Source organism: Dendropsophus ebraccatus, chromosome 8 (assembly GCF_027789765.1).
Source record: "Dendropsophus ebraccatus isolate aDenEbr1 chromosome 8, aDenEbr1.pat, whole genome shotgun sequence".
NCBI classification, from domain to species: domain Eukaryota; kingdom Metazoa; phylum Chordata; class Amphibia; order Anura; family Hylidae; genus Dendropsophus; species Dendropsophus ebraccatus.
In genome coordinates this window covers 106102218-106124920 of record NC_091461.1, presented here as the reverse complement: position 1 = coordinate 106124920, position 22703 = coordinate 106102218, and the positions used below count along the sequence as shown (strand labels likewise).

Sequence of the window (22703 nt, the reverse complement as noted above, 5' to 3'; positions counted from 1 at the left end):
TCAGATTTGTGTTTCGCTATTAGTGAATTTCAGTAAATGACCCCCGGGGCTTGTTAATAGGAAATGATTTATTTGCAGAGCATTTTTGGAGGTAATTAAATTAAATAGAAAAATGTATTTATCGCTGTCGTTAAAACAAACCACATCTGCTTCAGTTTTGCATCAACAGTCCAGAAATATCCCCGTCACTCGTTCTTCTCTGGATCATCCTCACCCGCCCTATATCTGATCTAGTAGCTCATGCCGCGTCTGTGTCGTGTCCCATATCTCCATCAGATATCCTCCTGTTCACAACCATTTTCCTTCTCCCCGAAACACCTTGATGGTTCTGATTTTTCCCGTCAGGGTGACTCCATGCTGGAGGTGGTTGGCCGAGATACAGCCGGACCTTGGAGTGTTACTTTGTGACGCCAGTGCCGGTTGGGCACACAGGTGTGATGGCACGCCTGCTTTTATTTTACAAGGCTGTTTTGTACCTTTTTCCCCAGTGGTCATGGTCCAAAGGTGCCCCTTTGGTTAAAGTGATCACGGATGACCTGAATGGTATGATGACCCTCCTGGACTATCAGATCTACCACCCACAGAAAGGGGAAGTGTCCCAAAGTTGTGGTGTGTACTGTGTTGGTGTAAGGCGAAAGATAACAGAGTCTCTTTATCATAAATAAAGCTGTTCTTTACTGGACAGAGGCTAATGTAGTGACCGTGGTGTACCACGGTGGGTGTTACCACGTGTGCTGCCCTGCCGGTGAGCAGTGACAGACGGCCGGTCACAAGTTAGGTGGAACAACATGACTCCACTGATGTAGTGGTTGGCCGAGGTATAGCCCTGCCCTGTGTTCAGTCGTGACACCAGTGCCAGTTGGGCACACAGGTATGGTGGCACACCTGCTTTTATTTTGAGCGGGCTGGCTACACCTTTTTCCCCTGTGGACCTGCCGGGCTGTTGTGGGGTGCCTTGGGCAATTATCACGGTGGTCCGGAGTGGAGTAGTGACCCACCCAGACCATTGGCACTGCCACCCACAGAAAGGGGAGATAACCCAAGGAGGTGCAATTCCTGTATTGGTGCTTAGTAAAGAACCACAGAATCCTGTTAAAATAAATACAATCTTGTTTACTGTGAAGATACTTGACACAGGAGAATACAGTGTACTTTAGTCTTGATAAATTACTTAATAAGTTAGAGTTCAGATCTGTACTGAGAGTAGAAGGAGTGACACAGCCGTGCTGTCTGGGTTGTGTGATGAGAGATAGAAAAAGGATCAGAAGAGTAGAGAGGAGGATGTCGAGTAGTACTGTGCTCTGCCAGAACTTTAGAGGTAGAATAAGTAGAATACTTGAGAGTATAGAGAGAATACTTGTGCCTGTGTTTTGACTCTTTTGGTCTTTGCACCACCTATTGCCCACCAGTGTCAGGTGACCCGTCCTAGAGGGTGACACAAGCCCCAGACCTTGTTACCTGGGATGAGCAGAGTGGTCTGAGTTCTCTGATTAAACCCGCGCTGCGAGATCTTTGCTCTATCCGGATCAGTTCCTTTACTTCTTGTTTGGATACTGTCCTGTACTGTGTTCCCCTGGTCCACTGTGTGGGTTAGGATGATCCCTGACTTTTCCTCTCTAGTAGTAGCTTAAAGTTACTGTACCACCAGGCCCAGGCTAAAGCACTGGAGGCGGGCCAACCCACCCTTAGTGGGAAGAAACCCCAGCCCCTCTATGATGTAAATCCATTAGAATCAATGGAACCCTATCATAGAGGGGCTAGGGTTTCCTCCCACTAAGGGTGGGTCGGCCGCCTCGAGTGCTTTAGCCTGGGCCTGGTGGTACAGTCACTTTAACACTGCATAGTGTGGAAAACGGTCACTTGAAGAGAAACTTGGTCTAGATGCATGTGCTCTCCGTCTAGACCACAACTTAGACTGGGGAGCTGGCAGGAGACAGAGCCCAACTTGACTGCTGTAGGGAGAGTCCTAGCTTGTGTCCTACCTCTACAGAATCCAAGGCAAAAGGACCCTACATTATCTCTACCCATGTGACTTCCTTCCTACAGCATGTTTAAACTGCTGTGAGTGGGTGAGGAGTGTGTGTGTAAGAAGTAAAGAGAGAGATGATAGGTTAAGAGAAGGAAAGAACTGTCATTTGTGTACAGATCCATGTGGTACATAAGCAAAACAATAACCCTTTCATTACTACAGCTGCGCAATATCTGGATATACATACTTATAGCGACATCTAGAGGTAACACTCCGGTACTGCTACATTACCACTTACACTTAAAAGTACAGGCTTTTGCGAAGGGAGTAACCGATAGCAACACCCGTGGTGGGACACCACACTAACAGCGTCTCACACCAGTGCTCCGGCCGCACACTCCATTGTGTGCAGTTGGGAGTTCTGATGTGGATGCGCACTGATGTCACGGAACGGCTGGTCTCTTACAGCGTCTCACACATAGCCTTATAGTATTTATATTCTTGTACATAGGGAGCACTATTATAGTAGTTATATTCTTGTACATAGGAGCAGTATTATAGTAATTATATTCTTATATACAGTATAGGAGCAGTATTATAGTACTCCGACACGGTGTGGAGTTAGCGTAGGGACCCGTGTGGACCAGAGGACCTGCGCGGTGGTACACGGGGCAATATGGCTTGATCAATTCATATACAGACACTCTGGTGTTGATTTTTAATATAGGCCTAGCGGCATTAGTATCAGCCATAGAAAAAAAAAAAAAAGGGATGTGCAGCGGTTCCATTCTCTCCAGTTCGTGTATTATAGTAGTTATATTCTTGTATATAGGTGCAGCATTATAGTAGTTATATTCTTGTATATAGGGGGCAGTATTATAGGAGTTATATTCCTGTATATAGCAGCAGTATTATAGTAGTTATATTCTTGTATATAGGAGGAGTATTATAGTAGTGATAGTATGCAGATAGATGAATGAATCCAGCACTCACCGTGATTCTGATGACAGGTAGGCTTCTTTATTTCTTTTTTAGTTCATGTGCAGGGAGAGGAGGGGTGCGTGGCGTGTCTCAATGGTGACTGCCGTTTCTGGCCACTAGGGCCTGTCGTCTAGCCGTCCCACCAAGGGCAACATCTGCAAAAAGTTTGTATGTTCTCTCCGTGTTTGCATGGGTTTCCTCCAGGTACTCCGATTTCCTTTCACACCCAAAAACATACGGATAGGTGGATTTAGATTGTGAGCCCTATTGGGGACAGGGAGCAATAATTGGCGAAACTATGCAAAGTGCTGCGGAATCTGTGTATATATAGATAAATATATTTATCTTTATTTTTATTCTTCATATTAACAATAAGAACAAAATCATTCTACATCCAGAAGAAATCTACAGAGCTACAAATACTCTTGCATTTAAAAATGCAGATGGAGCAGATCAAGGCAAAAAAAGAAAAAACAATAAAGAAAAACAAAAACAACCCCGACAACAAACGGCAAGTCTTATTACTCTTTCCCGAGGGCATGTCTCCTTAAACATCACAAATTTAACATTAGATTGGGATCCTATAAGACCCTTACCTCTTCCCATTAAATAATAACTGTCTCGGTTGAGCACCCCCCCCAAAGCAAGGCGGACCCCAGGACGCGCCCCCACCTCTCCACCCCCCAGCACCCACGCCCGGCGCCCCCCCTCCCCCAGCCCAGCCAGTCTAAGAGCAAAGGCACCTCTTCACATCTCATTGCCTCCAAACAAAAACAAAACAAAAAAAACAAAAACAATAAAAAAGAAAGAGAGAGAGCAATTTTGAATTACTGTCCGAGGCTAAATATATCCTTTATTTATCTCATACATCTCAACCCTCCCGAGCAAAGCAACACCCACCGATGCCACACTCCCGGGAAAGTATATCACACCCATACTGGCACCACAATCCATGTATATTACATGATCTCCTGGTGCCCTCCTGGTGTAGGTTTGCAACAGACCATCAAGGATACCTCAATCGGTCCATATTGCCCCCACCAGTGTACATACTCTCATTCCATATCTCCGCTAAGTCTCAGACATCAAAAGCCCATTTCTCTCTTCAGCAAAAAGATAAAGAAAAGTCTACCCTTTTTCTCTTGCGTTGTCCACACACTTCTCCCAAGATCGGGCCAGAGGAGGAGGCTCTCCGGGCCGACAGGCAGAGAGCACAGTCCTACGATCCCCACCCCTGGGGCAATCACCCCACCGAGACAACAATTCCACCTTATAGTCCTAATAGGCAGTAATATATTGGTTATATTCTTGGGCATAGGGGCCAGTATTGTGGTAGTGTTAATACTTGTTCATATGCAGTGTTATATCACATATGGTATAGATTCAGAGCAGCTGTCACCTTTCTGCTCATACATAGTGCATACTTTGGCAGAAAGAATAATGACATTTTTTATATTATATCACATAGAATACATTGGATTCTTTACCCTCAGTCCATTGCCTTTATCATCATTTGCACGGTAAACTCAGAAATAAAACAAACAAGGAGGAAAGTAGTCAGAATGATTTGTACTTTTTCTGTTATTGAACCAGTCCTGGTTTTGGATTCCAGTACTGATCCATAATCCTGACCTAATTCCTGTAATGTGAATGTGGCCTGAGACATTTCGCTGTAACATGATGTTTATGGAGATGCTTGGATGCAAACCCTGTTTGATGGGAGCCGCTCTGCAGCCTGCAGGTTGCCTCCAGCATCAATAATGTAAGGACTTATATGTGCTGCGTCCTTATATTCCTCCTGTCCTATGATTTACCGCACATACTAAACTGCTTACAGAGGGCTGACAGTTCTAACATGTCGGCTAATTCTGCATTCACAGTCACCGGGGAGAGATTCCTCTGGCAAAAGTTCAGGAGTCAGTGTTTTGGAAAGATTTGTATGCCCTGATCCCTTATGGATGGAAGTCCCATATGATGGACGTGGAATCATAAAGAACTTAACTCTTACTCTGCTGGTTGTTTACTTGGTTGAGCAATCACATTCAGCCTTTGGTGGAAGTTTTTAAGGCCACGTTTACACACTGTATTTTACCAATAAACAGGTTTTGCAGGTTGAAACAACAGCCATGCTTCATTGACAGCTATCGATCACATTGTATACACTACCGCCGTGGTTCTCTTCGGCCGCACAAAATAATTGACATGTCTATTTTGTGCGGCCACTGTTCAGCGAACAGCGGCCGTACAAAATAGCCTGTGCTCACATTGTAATTACGGATCCCAGACGTGGTGGTGTATGGTGTATGGCAACTTGGAGCGCGGGCACAACCGAATCTGTCTGCATTCCAATTAAAATAAAGAGATGTTCATCTGGCTGATACTGTAGTATCAGCCGGGTGCACATCTCAAACGTCAGCCGTTGTTTGACCCAGTCGGGTCAAACAACGGCCGATGTTCATACAATGTGGGAGCATGGCCTAAATCTGGATTTTTCCCCAAAATTTGTAGAAACAGGCAACTTTGTTGGAGATGTCTTTTGTGCCACTGTTGTTTCGTTTTTTTTTTGTTGTTGTTTTTTTTTTTTGCATAAATTAAAAGTCCAGGTGTTTTTAAGAAACTTTGTAGTTGGGTTTATTAGGCAAATATGCCATTATTTGCATTCAAAAAGACTTTCCGCAGGTCCCCCCTCCCCCCTTCTCTCATTCACTGCTCATTAATCAGGAAATCTCAACTCTTTTACATCAGTCGGGCCCTGTATAATCTATGGAGAGGGGAGGGGGGAGGAGGGAGATTAGTCGCCAGCAGAGAGCAGGGAACAAAGGATTACACAGTGGGAGCCAGTGCTGACCTCAGAGGAGATAGCCCAGTGATGTAGCTGTAAATTAACTCTTTGTTGTCCTCTGTTGGTGCCTCATCTCCCTCCACCCCTCACCTCTCCATAGACAACGATGAAGACAGGGGGGAGAGCTTCAAACTGCTTTTTCATTATAAAAATGCATTATTCGGCTAATAAACCCAATTACAAAGTTTCTTAAAATGACCTGTACTATTGATTTCTGCAATAAAAAAAAAAAAAAAGTTAAACGACAGTGACACTTTAAGATTTCAAGTTAACTTGGTCTTTTCCATGGGTAACAGGCGCTAACTGATTACCACTCACTAGAATGCATATTCACATACTCTGCTTTCCAAAGACTCTGAACAAGTAATACTCTAGTCTAAACTCTAACAAATACTCTAAACTGCTAACATTCTGATATGAACAAGGAAGCTCAGGATGAGCAAGGCTTTTACATAGGGAATTCCTGCAATGCACTTGTGACTTACGTGCGGGTCAATATAGAGATATCAGAAATCCAAAAGGATAAGGCTTTTTTGAGAATGGAGGTTTGGACAGCCCTGCAGTTCCCAACACCAAACCTTGGTGGCAGCAGAGAAGCCTTTGTCGCCCCATACTGCTACCACTCAACATATAGTAGTAAATAAATAAATAAATACTATATATTTTTTTATTATTATTATTATTATTATTATGAAGTTTTATTACAAAGTATATATATATATATATATATATATATATATATATTATTTTATTATTTTATTTTTTTTATAAAAATTCTCAAACACCCCCTTAAGCTTCAAAATGCATGCGAAACAACATACAATGTATCTTCTATTGCTCCATATGTTTTTTTATTACCTATTTCATAGGATATCTGTACATTTGGAAAGATACACTAAAAAGTACATGACAATTTTGTTCACAAGCAATGAGATGCACATTGCACTTATTCATATTCCAGGTAGAATAAAACATTTGTTTATTACATGTATGTAATGTAGGAATCACCAATGACCTATCCCTAGAAAGCTGACGGCTGCAGACTGGAAGCTGTCAGGTTCACAAGGGGTTAACAAGGCACGACAGGCGAAAGTGCTTATTTCTTAACTTGGTGGCCTAGTTTACTAATCAGATGTCACAAGACGTCAGGTAGGGAGCCATCACTTAAGAAACACAGAACGCATTTAGTGAAGCAGCAAATGAGCCGGACAGAGGCGGGAAGGTGAGCGGCCCCCGGGGGCCGAGCAAATTATCCAAACAGGTGAAAAAAAGAAAAAAGTTTCCTCCCTGATGATCTCCATTGTATAAAACTCAGAGAAATGAGGAATCTGTGGGGATGATTGTTTCCTCCTCTCGCCCTCCCTCACTTTTCTAAGTAGGCCAGTTTCTGGTCATTGCATTTACAAACATTTGATAATTTTTTTTCCTATTGGGACTAATTGTTTTTTGTCTGGGGAAATAGACCAGTTGGTCCAGTGGCAAAGCAAAAGAGGGTTGGGGTCTACATGCCAGGTTGAGGGTGGGGGTCCTTGTCCTACAGTACCTTATAAAATCCCTGCCTAGCCCACCATCCTTAAAGAGATCCCATCTTTCCCTATCATCTGAGACCACCCAAGAAGTCCTACTGTGCCTCCAGTGGCATCTGACTGTACCTGTAGAGGTGGCTGCCCAACCCATCAATGTTAGTGGGCACCTAGACCTCTTCTGTAAAAGACTAATTGGGAGAAAAGTGGCAGAAATCAATGTATTATAATTTCCTGCCTGTCTATAGGTGAACCATGTGGATAAAACATCTCCGAAAATACTGAACAAGGAGAATCCGACCACCGTGGAGACCATGAAAGATGGAAGGTCCGCCGTCCAGATCACATCCCGGAACCTGAGAGCCTCAGACTCTGATAGCGCAGATGAAGACCTGGTATATGTTATCCTGAGGTCTCCACGTTATGGACACCTGGAGAATGCAAAAACAGGTAAAGGCAATGTTCTGCTTGTAGACCAGGCTTCTTGTAGACCGTACCATAGAGCATAAAGTAAACCATAACTTGGATTATAATTTGAATCATAACCATGGGCTCACTGGGCCATAACTTAGCCCTCAATTTAGACCATACATTGGATCATAAGCCTGGACCATAATCTGTACTATAACTTGCAGCAAACCTTGAGTCCTAAACCAGACAGTAGCCTAGACCATAAGATGGATCATAACTGGAATTGAGCGAATATCGAGCACGGTCAGGTTCATCTGAACTCGAACACTCTGTATTAGATTACAGGTGGCTGAGGAAGTTGGATGCAGCCCTAAAGCTGCATGGAAAACAAGGGTATATATCAATAGGCCATAGGCTGTACCCAGGTTTTCCAGGAGTCCCTAGGGTTGCATCCAACTTCTTCAGACACTGCTAATCAAATGCAGAACATTCTCTACATGATCTCTAATCCTAATATATTCCATAAGCCGAATAAGGCTGGGTTCACACAGTATTTTTGCAATCCGTTTTTTTTTCATCAGTTTTTGCAAAAAATGGATGGAAAAACGGATGCAATTATGTGCGCCTGTTGACTTTCGCTATAAAAAAAAAAAAAAAAGATCAAAACACATTCACCTTTTTTAATGTACACAAAAATAAGGTCAGCTACGTTTTTGCATGTACAGTAAAAAAAATGAATGCATTTTGATCCTTTTTTTGTAATGGAAGTCAATTGAAAAGGGATGTACACAAATGCATGCCTTTTTCCATCTGATTTTTATTTTTTTTTGCAAAAACGATGAAAAAAAAACAACAAAAGATGCAAAAACGCAGTGTGAACCAAGCCTAATATTATAAACAATACCATTGGCCATAACCTGGACTGTGACTTGGGCCATAACCTCAAACTCCAGACCATAACTTACCCCACAGGTGTTAAACTCAGCCCCCGACAGCTGTTACAAAACTACAATTCCCATCATGCCTGGACAGCCAAGCTAAAGCCTTGTCTGTCCAGGCATGATGGGAATTGTACTTTTGTAACAGCTGGAGGGCTTGCATTTGACACCCCTGATGGCTCATTATCACATTGGAAACTCTTGTCTAGGTCTTAAGATGTAAAGATTGGTTATAAATTCATGTTTTGCTTCCTCCAATACTGCGATTATCACGATCATCACGCTTTATGTCATCAGTTCAGATATAGGACCTGCTGCAATAAAGAATTTCTCTTGCTCGTGTCCTAAAAAAAGTTGATTGAGTGAATGAGCGTAGAGTGTGAAGCTTTGTGTTTTGCAGGGGATCACATAGGGCGAACATTTACTCAAAGAGATATAAACCAGAGGACGATTCGCTACATCATAAACCCCCTGTATGAGGCCAACGCAGATAGTTTTGAATTTGAAATTTCTGATCCAGCCGGGAATAAGATCCCTGCACAAACGTGGGTTTGTCTATCTATCTATCTATCTAATCTATCTATCTATTTCCTATCTATCAATCTATGGGTCAATTTACACAGAAAGATTATCTGCCAAAGATTTGAAGCCAAAGCCAGAAACAGACTATAAACAGAGATCCGGTCATAATGGAAAGGGTGAGATTTTTCTCTTTTCAAATCCATTCCTGGCTTTGGCTTCAACTCTTTGGCAGATAATCTGTCAGCTCTTTCTGTGTAAATGGGCCCTATCTCCTATCTATCTATCTATCTATCTATCTATCTATCTATCTATCTATCTGTCTTCTATCTATCTCTATGTTTTACCATTGTACCTATTTGAAGGCTTGAGCTGACATGGTCCGTGATAGGACTGGCTGAATCCCATTACCGTATCTGTGAGGATGCTGGGACTCTTGCAGTGAAGGTGATCAGACGGGGGAGCAGTAAAGATCCAGCGTTTGTTGGAGTAAAGGTAATATATGATATTTGGCTGGAAAATGATGACGTTATGTTAGCATCTCCTGCTGTATTTGGCATTGTCTACATATATATATAATACACTTAATAGTTTAAGACCTCTGCTTTCCGTCAGTGAATGTGAACATTGTTAGCTCCCAATCTACCCGCATCTACCTAAATAGGGAATCTGTTCAAGTCTATACAGAAAAGCTGACAAGTAGTCTGCAGAGAACGTGACGTGTCGGCTTATTGGGAGATACTTTTTACATGGAGAGTCCCCTGTATATTCACACACAGCAAAATAATACCAAAATAAGGACGTAAGTTTGCGTTAAAAATACAGCTGCATTTTTAATATAATCATACACTCTACTGAAGTCAATGTGAAATTGTGTGGCAGTACAGATATAGAATAGAGTTTACAATAACGGATGAGCATCCTTATTATTTATGACACGCTTTTGCAAAATACAGCTGTTTTTTTCATGCTTTTCTTTTTTTTTTTTCATTTTCACTCAAAATTACAGCCATATTTTTATTTATTTATTTTACTGTGTGTGTGGCTAAAGGGCTTATACAGGATTAGAAAATATAGCTATTTTCTTCCAAAAAACACTGCCACCCCTGTACTCATGTTGTGTATGGTATTACAGCTACATTCACTTCAACAATTTACTGTAACTAAGCTGCAATACCACACCCAAACTAAGGACAGGGGTGGCGCTGTTTTTAGAAGAAAGTGGCCATGTTTTTCTAATCCTGGATAACCCACATATATACATGAACTCAGGAGTAAAAGAGAGGGGCAGTGAGTTTATATTATAGCATTCAAGTCCTGCAAAAACCTGTATGGCACCTCCTACAGGCACTGCAGTGGTACTGCGATTGCTCTCATTAGTATTTGTTGAGATTTTTCAGGGTCCAAGAGTACAGTGTCCAGGGTGACTGGTCTCTGCACCATTAGTAGTTGTCATAGGGGCCTCAATGTGTCCTCTTATTTATAGCGCCATTAGCAGTTCAGACACAACCGGGACTTCTACTTATTCCCTATATTCCATTGTGCCAATGCAATCTTTATATTATAGGATTCCTGTCCATGTAAATCCTGATCATACATGTCGCTTCTATCAAATCTTGGGGATTTTGTGACTTCAATTAATATTTTTGTCAACGTGCAAAATCCGGGAAAGTTTGGAGGCTTTTGACAGCCCAGGCCTTGGAAGCGACTCCCCTGCAGCGAAGGCTTTTACCTATTTCAGCTTGCCAAATCCGGAAGGTGTTTAGGCTTTAGAGAGGCGCGTTGATGAGGGGCCACCGGTGGTGATGTGTGCAAGGAAATGTAAAGGCAAAGATAAGGGGCCGTGAGAATGTGCTCCACCACGATAAGCCAAGCCAAACGCATCGAGTGTGCAAGCAGATAACAAGGCAGCCTCCGATAACACTGACTGCCTCAATCCTGCCCGCATACATGGCCCCTTTAAGCAATGACCATTTGTTTATTTTCTTTGCATTGTTCAGTTTTTTTGGGGTTTTTTTTGCTTGTTTGGTTTCTACCCCCGGGGACGGCTCTGGGGCTGATGGTCGGAAATTGTATCATGTGCTTTAATATTATTATTATTATTATTATTATTATTATTATGTTGTTGTTGTTGTTGTTGTTGTTAGATTTGCAAAAAACCTGGAAAAAAATTATATTTATATATTTTTCATATACTATTATTTTATATTATTTAATATTGTGGTAATAATAATAAGAAATACATATTTACTTATACTATTTGTATTACTATTTTATAGATTTTATTTTAAAGGGGAGCTATCAACAAGACAGACGAATCTAGCCTGCTGACAGCTCCTTTATAGCGCATGGGGTGCTGAGGAGGAAGGTATGTGTGTTACCTTCCTCCTCGGCACCTGTTCCACAATATAAGTCAGGCTCCGCTTCGGAGCACTGTCGCGTCTGGCCCGCTCCCTCCATTGAATATCATTAGAAGATGACCAGGCAGTGCTCCTAAGGGTGCTCGGGAGCGGAGTTTAACCCAACTAACAGCGCTGGACCAGGGCCAAGGAGGAAGATAAGACACATACCTTCCTTCCCAGCGTCCCAGGTACTATAGAGGACTATCAGCAGGTTAGATTCATCTAAACTGCTGATAGTTACCCTTTAATAGGCGGTGATACATATATTATATATTATTTATATTTGAGGACAAATATAAGTTTATAATAGGCACACTTTAAGGAATTATCCAAGACTAGAAAACATAGCTGCCTTCTTCGAAAAACAGCGCCATTCCTGTCTTCAGGTTGTGTGTGGTACTACAACTAAGCCCCATCAGAGAGCACTGTGCCAGACTGAAAATAAAACAACATTTCCTGTATGCCATTTAGTAGCTGATAAGTATGAGAAGACTTGACATTTTTTAATAGAAGAAAATTACAAATCTATATAACTTACTGACACCAGTTGATCTGAAAGAAAAACATTTTTGCTGGTCAACCCCTTTAAAATAATAATATATGATATAATAAAGACTATTTCTTTCTATAGGTGCAGGAGATATCAGCCAGATTGGGCCAGGACTTTACTCATACCAGCGCCAGTCTGGTGCAGTTTGATCCAGGTCAGTTTTCTTCATTGTTTTTTTTTTTTTAATGAGTTATAAAAGAGAAGGCCAACAGGCTATGTTCACACAACGTCAAAAACGTCCGATTTTGCTATTTTTAAAAAAAAATGTCAGTTTTTGCTGCGATTTAACTGACTGCAATGGCAATACATTTCAGTCAATGGGAAGACGGACGTCCAATGCACACTATGCATTGAAAAATGGACGTTTTTGCCGCGGACGTCAAAATAATGAACATAAACATTATTTTCGGACGTCTTTTATTAGTTGTTCACACACAGTTCTTGTTTTGTAACCGTTCTTTCTCCGTTTTTACTTTTAAATTCAATGGACTTTTAAATTAAGACACACCCAAAGGGCAATTATTAATCCCAAACTAAAATAATGTGCAGTCATTGCACTAAGGTGAGGCAGGCTGCTAAAAACGTCCGTTATTTAAACGGACGTCATTTTAAACAGAGCTGAAAAAAACGTGTGAACATAGCCACACAGTTACTTTCTTCAGAAAACAGTGCCAGGGGACCCCTGTTCTCAGGTTTGCGTGGTATTACAATTTAGCTCCATTCTCTTCATTGGCACTCAGCTGTAATACCACACACAAACTGAGGACAAGAGGGGAGCTGTTTCTGGAAGAATAGAAAATGTGTATTTTTTTATATTCTTTTAATTAAATAAGTTTAATTCTTAATGTTAAAATTTTATGACACGTTATTATATACAAGTGGTGGAGTAAAATTAACATAATTTTTAACATAGTTCAACATAATTTTTTTCCCTATTTAAATATTTACATGAACTATTTATGTTTTTATGGATTTATTTATACCTTTTGGATCATATAATAGACAATAAAGTAGCATATCTATTAGTACAATAAGCTATAACATCAATATTGACAAAACGAAACATAACAATACATTTAAAATGAAACAATTAAATGTGTGTATTGTGAAGAATAGCTGGTAACTGGATATAAAAAAAAACTTTAACACATTTAGTACAAAATAGTGAATGTCCTGAATTGTCCCCTTAAAAATGACATTGTTTCAGTACAATGCTCAGTGCTATGATGTATAGGTTTACTGAAAATACACAGCGAATTACAAGTGAGCTAAGCACCCCCCCCCCCTCCTCCCCCCATCCCCCAATTGGTTTTGGACCAGGAACAATGTGATGTCTGTTCGCTATATGGGAAAATCCACATCTCAGTCTTCCCTACAGAACCCAGAGCGTTTACAGAGACAAAAAGGGCACAGATGCAGAACTTCCTGAGAGCTGCCGCAATTATGGTTGAGACAATACATGTGCTGGACGGCTCATCAGTACTAATAATGACACCCATTACACAGTGTAAAAGGCAATCTGGATATATTGTGTCACCTGCAGCCAGTACCACATATAAATATATATAGAGGGCATACGACTAAGCAGCCAACATAGCGACCCTTATGTACGAGATTATTGCTACTATAATACTGTGCCCTACCTACAAGAGTATACCTTCTTCAATACTGCTCCTATGTACAAGAATATAACTACTATAATACTGCTCCTATGTACAAGAATATAACTACTATAATACTGCTCCTATATACAAGAATATAACTACTATAATACTGCTCCTATATACAAGAATATAACTACTATAGTACTGCATCCTATATACAAGAATATAACTACTATAATACTGCCCCCTATGTACAAGAATATACCTACTATAATACTGCTCCAATGTACAAGAATATAACTACTATAATACTGCTCCTATGTACAAGAATATAACTACTATAATACTGCTCCTATATACAAGAATATAACTACTATAATACTGCTCCTATATACAAGAATATAACTACTATAGTACTGCATCCTATATACAAGAATATAACTGCTATAATACTGCCCCTATATACAAGAATATAACTATTATAATACTGCCCCCTATATACAAGAATATACCTACTATAATACTGCTCCAATGTACAAGAATATAACTACTATAATACTGCTCCCTATATACAATAATATAACTACTATAATACTGCCCCTATATACAAGAATATAACTACTATAATACGGTTCAGGGAAGAAAAAGAGTGCTGCACCTCACACCTATGGCTGATACTAGTACCTCTCGGCTGCATTAACAACATCAGAATTCTGTATGTGAATTGATCAAGCCACACTGCCCCATGTACCGCGTGCAGGTATCTGATACACATGGGTCCCTACACTAAGTCCACACTGTGCCAGTCAGCGACCACCACCCCCGCAGGCGTGCACAGTCAGGGAAGGGAGGCCATGGAACGGCCCTGCAACCCCCATGCCACAGGATCAGACCCAAAAATGCCACACCAAAACCCAGCCAGCACCACCGGCGGAGGAAGCTGCCCCCAAACAGCACAAGTCTGGATAAGGTATTGCACTCACCATAGCTATCAAAGATAGAGTGGGACAGACAGGAGGGATTAAAACCATGAGCACTCAGGTGTCTCCTGCTAATTGCGGTCATGTGGGTCTCACCAGGAGGAGTGCAAAACACGGAGAAAAGAGAGAAACAAAATACGGTTCAGGGAAGAAAAAGAGTGCTGCACCTCACACCTATGGCTGATACTAGTACCTCTCGGCTGCATTAACAACATCAGAATTCTGTATGTGAATTGATCAAGCCACACTGCCCCATGTACCGCGTGCAGGTATCTGATACACATGGGTCCCTACACTAAGTCCACACTGTGCCAGTCAGCGACCACCACCCCCGCAGGCGTGCACAGTCAGGGAAGGGAGGCCATGGAACGGCCCTGCAACCCCCATGCCACAGGACCAGACCCAAAAATGCCACACCAAAACCCAGCTAGCACCACCGGCGGAGGAAGCTGCCCCCAAACAGCACAAGTCTGGATAAGGTATTGCACTCACCATAGCTATCAAAGATAGAGTGGGACAGACAGGAGGGATTAAAACCATGAGCACTCAGGTGTCTCCTGCTAATTGCGGTCATGTGGGTCTCACCAGGAGGAGTGCAAAACACGGAGAAAAGAGAGAAACAAAATACGGTTCAGGGAAGAAAAAGAGTGCTGCACCTCACACCTATGGCTGATACTAGTACCTCTCGGCTGCATTAACAACATCAGAATTCTGTATGTGAATTGATCAAGCCAGACTGCCCCATGTACCGCGTGCAGGTATCTGATACACATGGGTCCCTACACTAAGTCCACACTGTGCCAGTCAGCGACCACCACCCCCGCAGGCGTGCACAGTCAGGGAAGGGAGGCCATGGAACGGCCCTGCAACTCCCATGCCACAGGACCAGACCCAAAAATGCCACACCAAAACCCAGCCAGCACCACCGGCGGAGGAAGCTGCCCCCAAACAGCACAAGTCTGGATAAGGTATTGCACTCACCATAGCTATCAAAGATAGAGTGGGACAGACAGGAGGGATTAAAACCATGAGCACTCAGGTGTCTCCTGCTAATTGCGGTCATGTGGGTCTCACCAGGAGGAGTGCAAAACACGGAGAAAAGAGAGAAACAAAATACGGTTCAGGGAAGAAAAAGAGTGCTGCACCTCACACCTATGGCTGATACTAGTACCTCTCGGCTGCATTAACAACATCAGAATTCTGTATGTGAATTGATCAAGCCACACTGCCCCATGTACCGCGTGCAGGTATCTGATACACATGGGTCCCTACACTAAGTCCACACTGTGCCAGTCAGCGACCACCACCCCCGCAGGCGTGCACAGTCAGGGAAGGGAGGCCATGGAACGGCCCTGCAACCCCCATGCTTGGGGGCGACCTTCTCCACCGGCGGTGCTGGCCAGGTTCTGGTGTGGTGTTTTTGGGTCTGGTCCTGTGGCATGGGGGTCGCAGGGCCGTCCCATGGCCCCCGTTCCCTGGCTGTGCACGCCTGCGGGGTTGGTGGCCACTGACTGGCACGGTGTGGACTTAGTGTAGGGACCCATGTGTATCAGATACCGGCACGAGGTACATGGGGCAGTATGGCTTGATCAATTCATACACAAAATTCTGATGTGTTTTTTATTCAGCCTAGCGGCACTAGTATCAGCCATAGGTGTGAGGTGCAGCACTCTGTTTCTTCCCTGAACCGCATTTTGTTTCTCTCTTTTCTCCGTGTTTTGCACTCCTCCTGGTGAGACCCACATGACCGCAATTAGCAGGAGACACCTGAGTGCACATGGTTTTAATCCCTCCTGTTTTTTCCCATTCTGTTTGCTGCAGCTATGGTGAGTGTAATTCCTTATCCAGACTTGTGCTGCTTGGGGGCGACCTTCTCCGCCGGCGGTGCTGGCCAGGTTCTGGTGTGGTGTTTTTGGGTCTGGTCCTGTGGCATGGGGGTCGCAGGGCCGTCCCATGGCCCCCGTTCCCTGGCTGTGCACGCCTGCGGGGTTGGTGGCCACTGACTGGCACGGTGTGGACTTAGTATAGGGACCCATGTGTATCAGATACCGGCACGAGGTACATGGGGCAGTATGGCTTGATCAATTCATACACAAAATTCTGATGTGTTTTTTATTCAGCCTAGCGGCACTAGTATCAGCCATAGGTGTAAGGTGCAGCACTCTGTTTCTTCCCTGAACCGCATAACTACTATAATACTACTCCTATATACAAGAATATAACTACTATAATACTGCTCCTATGTACAAGAATATAACTACTATAATACTGCTCCTGTATACAAGGATATAACTACTATAACACTGCTCCTATGTACAAGAATATATCTACTATAATACTGCTCCTATATACAAGAATATAACTACTATAATACTGCTCCTATATACAAGAATATAACTACTATAATACTGCTCCTATATACAAGAATATAACTACTATAATACTGCTCCTATGTACAAGAATATAACTACTATAATACTGCCTCCCATATACATAAATATAACTACTATAATACTGCTACTATATACAAGAATATAACTACCATAATGTAAACAGTGAAGACAGAGGTCCGGGCACTCACCGATCTTCAGGTATGTTTATTCAGGCTCAAAACACATCAGGGAAGGGAGGACAGGTGGAGGTGCGGGCATATGCTACCCCAGGACAGCTGTTTCACGGCTGATTGCCACTTCCTCAAGCTAGGGTATACCCTGGCTTGGATACCCTAGCTTGAGGAAGCGGCAATCAGCCGTGAAACAGCTGTCCTGGGGTAGCATATGCCCGCACCTCCACCTGTCCTCCCTTCCCTGATGTGTTTTGAGCCTGAATAAACATTCCTGTAGATCGGTGAGTGCCCGGACCTCTGTCTTCACTGTTTACATTACACATTCTTCTGTTGTACGGAGCACCCCGTTGGAATTTCTGTGTCACTGCATATCCTCCTGCTATCACAGCGTCAGTGGTGCCGACCGCATTCTGTTTCAGAGACGATAACTACTATAATACTGCTCATATATACAAGAATATAACTATTATAATACTGCCCCTATATACAAGAATATACCTACTATAATACTGCTCCTATGTACAAGAATATAACTACTATAATACTGCTCCTATATACAGGAATATAACTACTATAATACTGCTCCTATATACAAGAATATAACTACTATAATGCGGTTCAGGGAAGAAACAGAGTGCTGCACCTCACACCTATGGCTGATACTAGTGCCGCTTGGCTAAATAAAAAACACATCAGAATTTTGTGTATGAATTGATCAAGCCATACTGCCCCATGTACCTCGTGCCGGTATCTGATACACATGGGTCCCTACACTAAGTCCACACCGTGCCAGTCAGTGGCCACCAACTACTATATCTACTACAATAACTACTATAATACTGCTCCTATGTACAAGAATATAACTACTATAATACTGCCTCCCATATACATAAATATAACTACTATAATACTGCCCTATAAAACTACATAAAACTACTATAAATATAGCTCATATATCATAGCTGCAGATCCCTTGCCGAAGGACACCAGGCTGCAGGTGATGTGTAAGATTCTCCATACATTTGGCCATTGTATCAGTTTCCTGACTTGTAAAGCTTTGTCTTTCAGCTGGGAATATAAAATTCATTACTTTCATAGCTTGAGGATCACTTAGCTTGTCGGGATTATAAGAGGACATCTGTTTTGAAGAGCGAGTAAATAATGTGACACAGGTGCGATACAAGAGCTTAAGCAGAAAACGTGAAGACAATCTATAAAGCAGCACCAGGCAGGATGGCTCTCCTCCCAGCGGGGGCCGATGCTACGTATCCCCGGCAGTCACCGTCCTGGCAGGAAGATGAGAACAGAGGCAACAACTGTGATAGTTCATTATGTGAAGCAGTTGTACAGATCTGTTCATATCTACAATGGAGGCTCCGTCAGCAATATTCAGAGATATAGTGCTAGGTTTTCATTCAGTAATAATCTTTTTAGTATACCATCAGCAGAAATTATCTATCTATCTCCTATCTATCTATCTATCTATCTATCTATCTCCTATCTATCTATCTATCTATCTATCTTCCATCTATCTATCTGTCTGTCAGGATGGTATCTTTGCGGAGCGTTATGCGTCCCTCTGCTCGTGCTGTGCGGCCGAGAAGGCTCTTATTCTCTTATTCTGTTCTGTGTTTTGTTTTGCTGTGTCTGAACACTGGTTTATTTGCTCTCTTTGGGAGACACACCCAAATTCACCTGCTGAGTTCTGTCTGGCCATGTCAAGGTTAATCTGTGTTCTGGTTCTGCTGTTACTGACAGGTAACAGCAGGATCTGTCTTGTTCTCAGGTGTCTGTGCTTGGAGATCAGGGGGATGGTCTAATGATGTTCTGGACCAGAATCCTGGCCCTTTTACACAGAAAGATTATCTGACAGATTATCTGCCAAAGATTTAAAGCCAAGGCCAGGACTGGATTTAAAAAGAAGAGGAATCTCAGGCTTTCCTGTATGACCTGATCTCTGTTTATAGTCTGTTCCTGGCTTTGGCTTCAAATCTTTGGCAGATAATCTGTCAGATAATCTTTCTGTGTAAAAGGGCCCTAACCCAGTCTGTGCACTCATTGTTGGTTATTGACTAAGGCTGGGTTCACACACTGTATATTTCAGGCAGTATTTGGTCCTCAAGTCAGGTCCTCATAGCAACCAAAACCAGGAGTGGATTGAAAACACAGAAAGGCTCTGTTCACACAATGTTGAAATTGAGTGGATGGCCGTCATATAACGGTAAATAACTGCCATCATTTCAATATAACAGCCGTTGTTTTAAAATAACAGCAAAAATTTGCCATTAAATGACGGCCATCCACTCAATTACAACATTATGTGAACATAGCCTTTCTGTGTTTTCAATCCACTCCTGGTTTTGGTTGCTATACAGCCTCACAAATACAGCCTCAAATATACATAGTGTGAACCCAGCCTAAGGTGCGTTTACATGTAACGATTATGTATAATCAGTTTTTATTCAAAGTTTAAGTAAAAACAGGAAAATACAAATACAAAGAGGAGTCCATCACAATAGACATGGACCCACAAGGTTACAACACATAGTAACACAAATCCGCTGTAGATAGGAAATGGTGCGAGAGGAGCTCCCCTAGGTGAATGCAGTGTCCAGATGCAGCGGTATACCTAGGAGGCTGAACCGAAGCCCCGCGCACCCCCCAAGCGAAATGATAGCTGGATACTAAGGAACTACAACGCGCTCGAGGAGCATCTCTCCGAACATAGACCTTTCAGCGAAGAAAGTGAGAAGAAAGAGATATAGAAGGGAGTATAAAAGTAGGGAAAGTAGAAGGAGGGCCGGATAGGGGAAGAAGGGGGTACTTGCCCTGACCAAAGAGATCATCTCCCCCGGGGGAGAGAGCGGCAGAAAATTAAGTGAGTAACTCAGGAGGTACCCCAGCAGTAAACAATGTCTGAAATGCAGGAGTATCCCGGAATAGCAGCCAAGGTAACCACACTGTCTTGTACCTTTTGTTGGATCCCGAGGCCTCAGCCGACAGCTCCTCCATACGGTGGAGGTGCGACATTTCGGCTTGCCACTCTGCCAGGGTGGGAACCTGCGTGGAACGCCAATGGCGAGGAATAACCGTCCGAGCTGCAGACAGACAGAAATGTAAAATACTCTTTTTCTGTCGGCCTACAGCACCAGGGAGAATAGAGAGGAGTGCCACCTGAGGCGTCATAGGTGCCGACTGCCCCGAAATCGCCCGGAAGGCATCAAAAACACCTGACCAGAACGGAGTCAGCTTGTCACACCCCCACCACATGTGGAGCATAGTGCCCCTCTCACTGTTACACCGCCAGCACAGATCCTGCACAGACGGGAACATGGAATGTACTTTAGTGGGGACCCGGTACCATCGGGATAGAACTTTATAACTCCGCTCCTGAGCGGAACAGGCAGTGGACAGTTTGTGTGAAGATGTGTGCTTTCAGCCTGTCCTCAGGGGATATTATGGCTGACAAGTCTTTCTCCCACGTGTCCCAGAACCCAGGGGGATCCTCTCCCCCGTCCAGTTGGATACACGTAACGATTATTGTGCGAATTTGCGCGATAACGATCGAATTCGAACGACAATCGTACGTGTAAACGCAGCGAACGATCAAACGACAAACGAGAAATAGTTCATTTTGATCTTTCAACATGTTATCAAATCGTCCTTTGTTGTTCACAAAAAAATTCACCAATCGTTCCGTGTAAACAGTCATCGCGTGAAAGTCTGGCCGCCCGCAGCGCCGCCCGGCCCCCCGCTCGCAGCCCGGCCCCCCGGTCATCCGCAGCCCCCTGCGCCGGCTCGATCGCCATCCCCGCTGCCGCTCTGATCGCCGCCGCTCTGATCGCCGCCCCGATCGCCACCCTCGCCGCCCCGATCGCCACCCCCACCTTCGCTCCGATCGCCACCCCCGCCGCTCCGATTGTCCCCGCCCTCTGACGCGGCCGCCCCGGCCGCGAGCATACGTTACCTGCTCCGCGTAGCAGGTCTTTGAAATCCCCGGCCCCCCTCTTCAGTGCATTGATTGGCTGAAGAGGGGAGCCGGGAATTGCAAACGGCTCCTCTTCAGCCAATCAGTGCTCCTCTTCACTACTGATTGGCTGAAGAGGAGCCGTTTGAAATTCCAGGTTCCCCTGTTCAGCCAAACAATGCAATGAAGAGGGGAGTCGGGGATTTCGAAGACTGGTACGCGGAGCAGGTAACGTATGCTCGCGGCCGGGGCGGCGGCGGCGATCGGTGCGGCGGCGGGGGGCTGGCAATCAGAGTGCCGGCGGCGGGGGTGGCGATCGGGGCAGCGGGGGTGGCGATCAGAGTGGCGGTGGTGGCGGGGGTGGCGATCAGAGCGGCGGGGGTGGCGATCGGGGCAGCGGGGCTGGTGATCAGAGCGGCGGCGGGGGTGGTGATCGGGGCGTGGGGGTGGCGATCAGAGCGGCGGCAGGGGTGGCGATCGGGGCGGCGCAGGGGGCTGCGGTTGACCGTGGGGCCGGGCTGCGGATGAGCGGGGCTGGGGGCGCGCGATAGCCAATCAGCTTTTCTACTCCCCTGATGGTTTTAAAGGGCTCTGAAGGGTTAAATCATAACAAGCCTCTTTTGTATTTAGTATTTTGTATTATTTCTCTACATGCCCAGTGCTGATAAGATTTTCTATAACAATTTCTGTATTTAGAATATATGTGGTAGTAGTAACAGAGAACCCAGGTGGCGTTGTGTGTTCCTGTCGGTTGACCTAAGATTTCTCCCAGATAGACATGATTTCATAAGGGGTAGCGTTTGACCATCCGGCACCATTCCGTCTACCATCCGTTAAAATCCCCATAGACTCCCATGATATTTTAGTGTGCTCTGTTTGCCCTAATTGTGCTCCGTTTGCATGCAATCCGTTAAAGATCCGTTTTTTTGAACGGAAGAAAAAATAGTGTTTGCAGTATTTTTCTTTCCGCTTAAAAAAAATGGATCACGAACGGAAAGTGCACTTCCGTTTTTTTTTTTACATTGTAGTCAATGAGGACGGATCTAAAACGGAAGGTATTTCCGTTCACATCCGTTTTTTTTTTTCATCCGTTTTTGCACTGAGCATGCGCAGAAACAGCAAGAAACCAAAGAAGAAAAATAAATTGATAGAAAAACGGATGCTGACTGATGCAAACGGATGCAAACTGATGTACAAAAGTCATTTTTTTTAAGCCAAAATACAAACGGACCATTAAAAAAAGATGCAATCCGTTTGCATCAGTCTGCTCATCAGTTTAATTAATATAGACGGATCCGTTAGAAACAAAGAAAAACGCTAGTGTGGCCGAGCCCTAACACTGTCTATCTATCTCCTATCTATCTATCTATCTATCTATCTATCTATCTCCTATCTATGTATCTTCTATCTATCTATTTTCTATCTATTTCTCTCCTATCTATCTAGCTTCA

General features: G+C 43.6%; 1 protein-coding gene across 1 annotated transcript in view; it reads left to right on the top strand.

Moving 5' to 3' along the window:
* LOC138799759 (FRAS1-related extracellular matrix protein 1-like) overlaps nt 1-22703 on the top strand; it is a 141380-nt gene that overhangs the window by 102484 nt on the left and 16193 nt on the right. Inside the window, exons 26-29 of the mRNA XM_069981330.1 lie at nt 7564-7765; nt 9065-9209; nt 9549-9678; nt 12217-12289. Of these exons, the coding sequence (XP_069837431.1) occupies nt 7564-7765; nt 9065-9209; nt 9549-9678; nt 12217-12289 (550 nt within the window). The remainder of the gene's footprint in view (nt 1-7563; nt 7766-9064; nt 9210-9548; nt 9679-12216; nt 12290-22703) is intronic.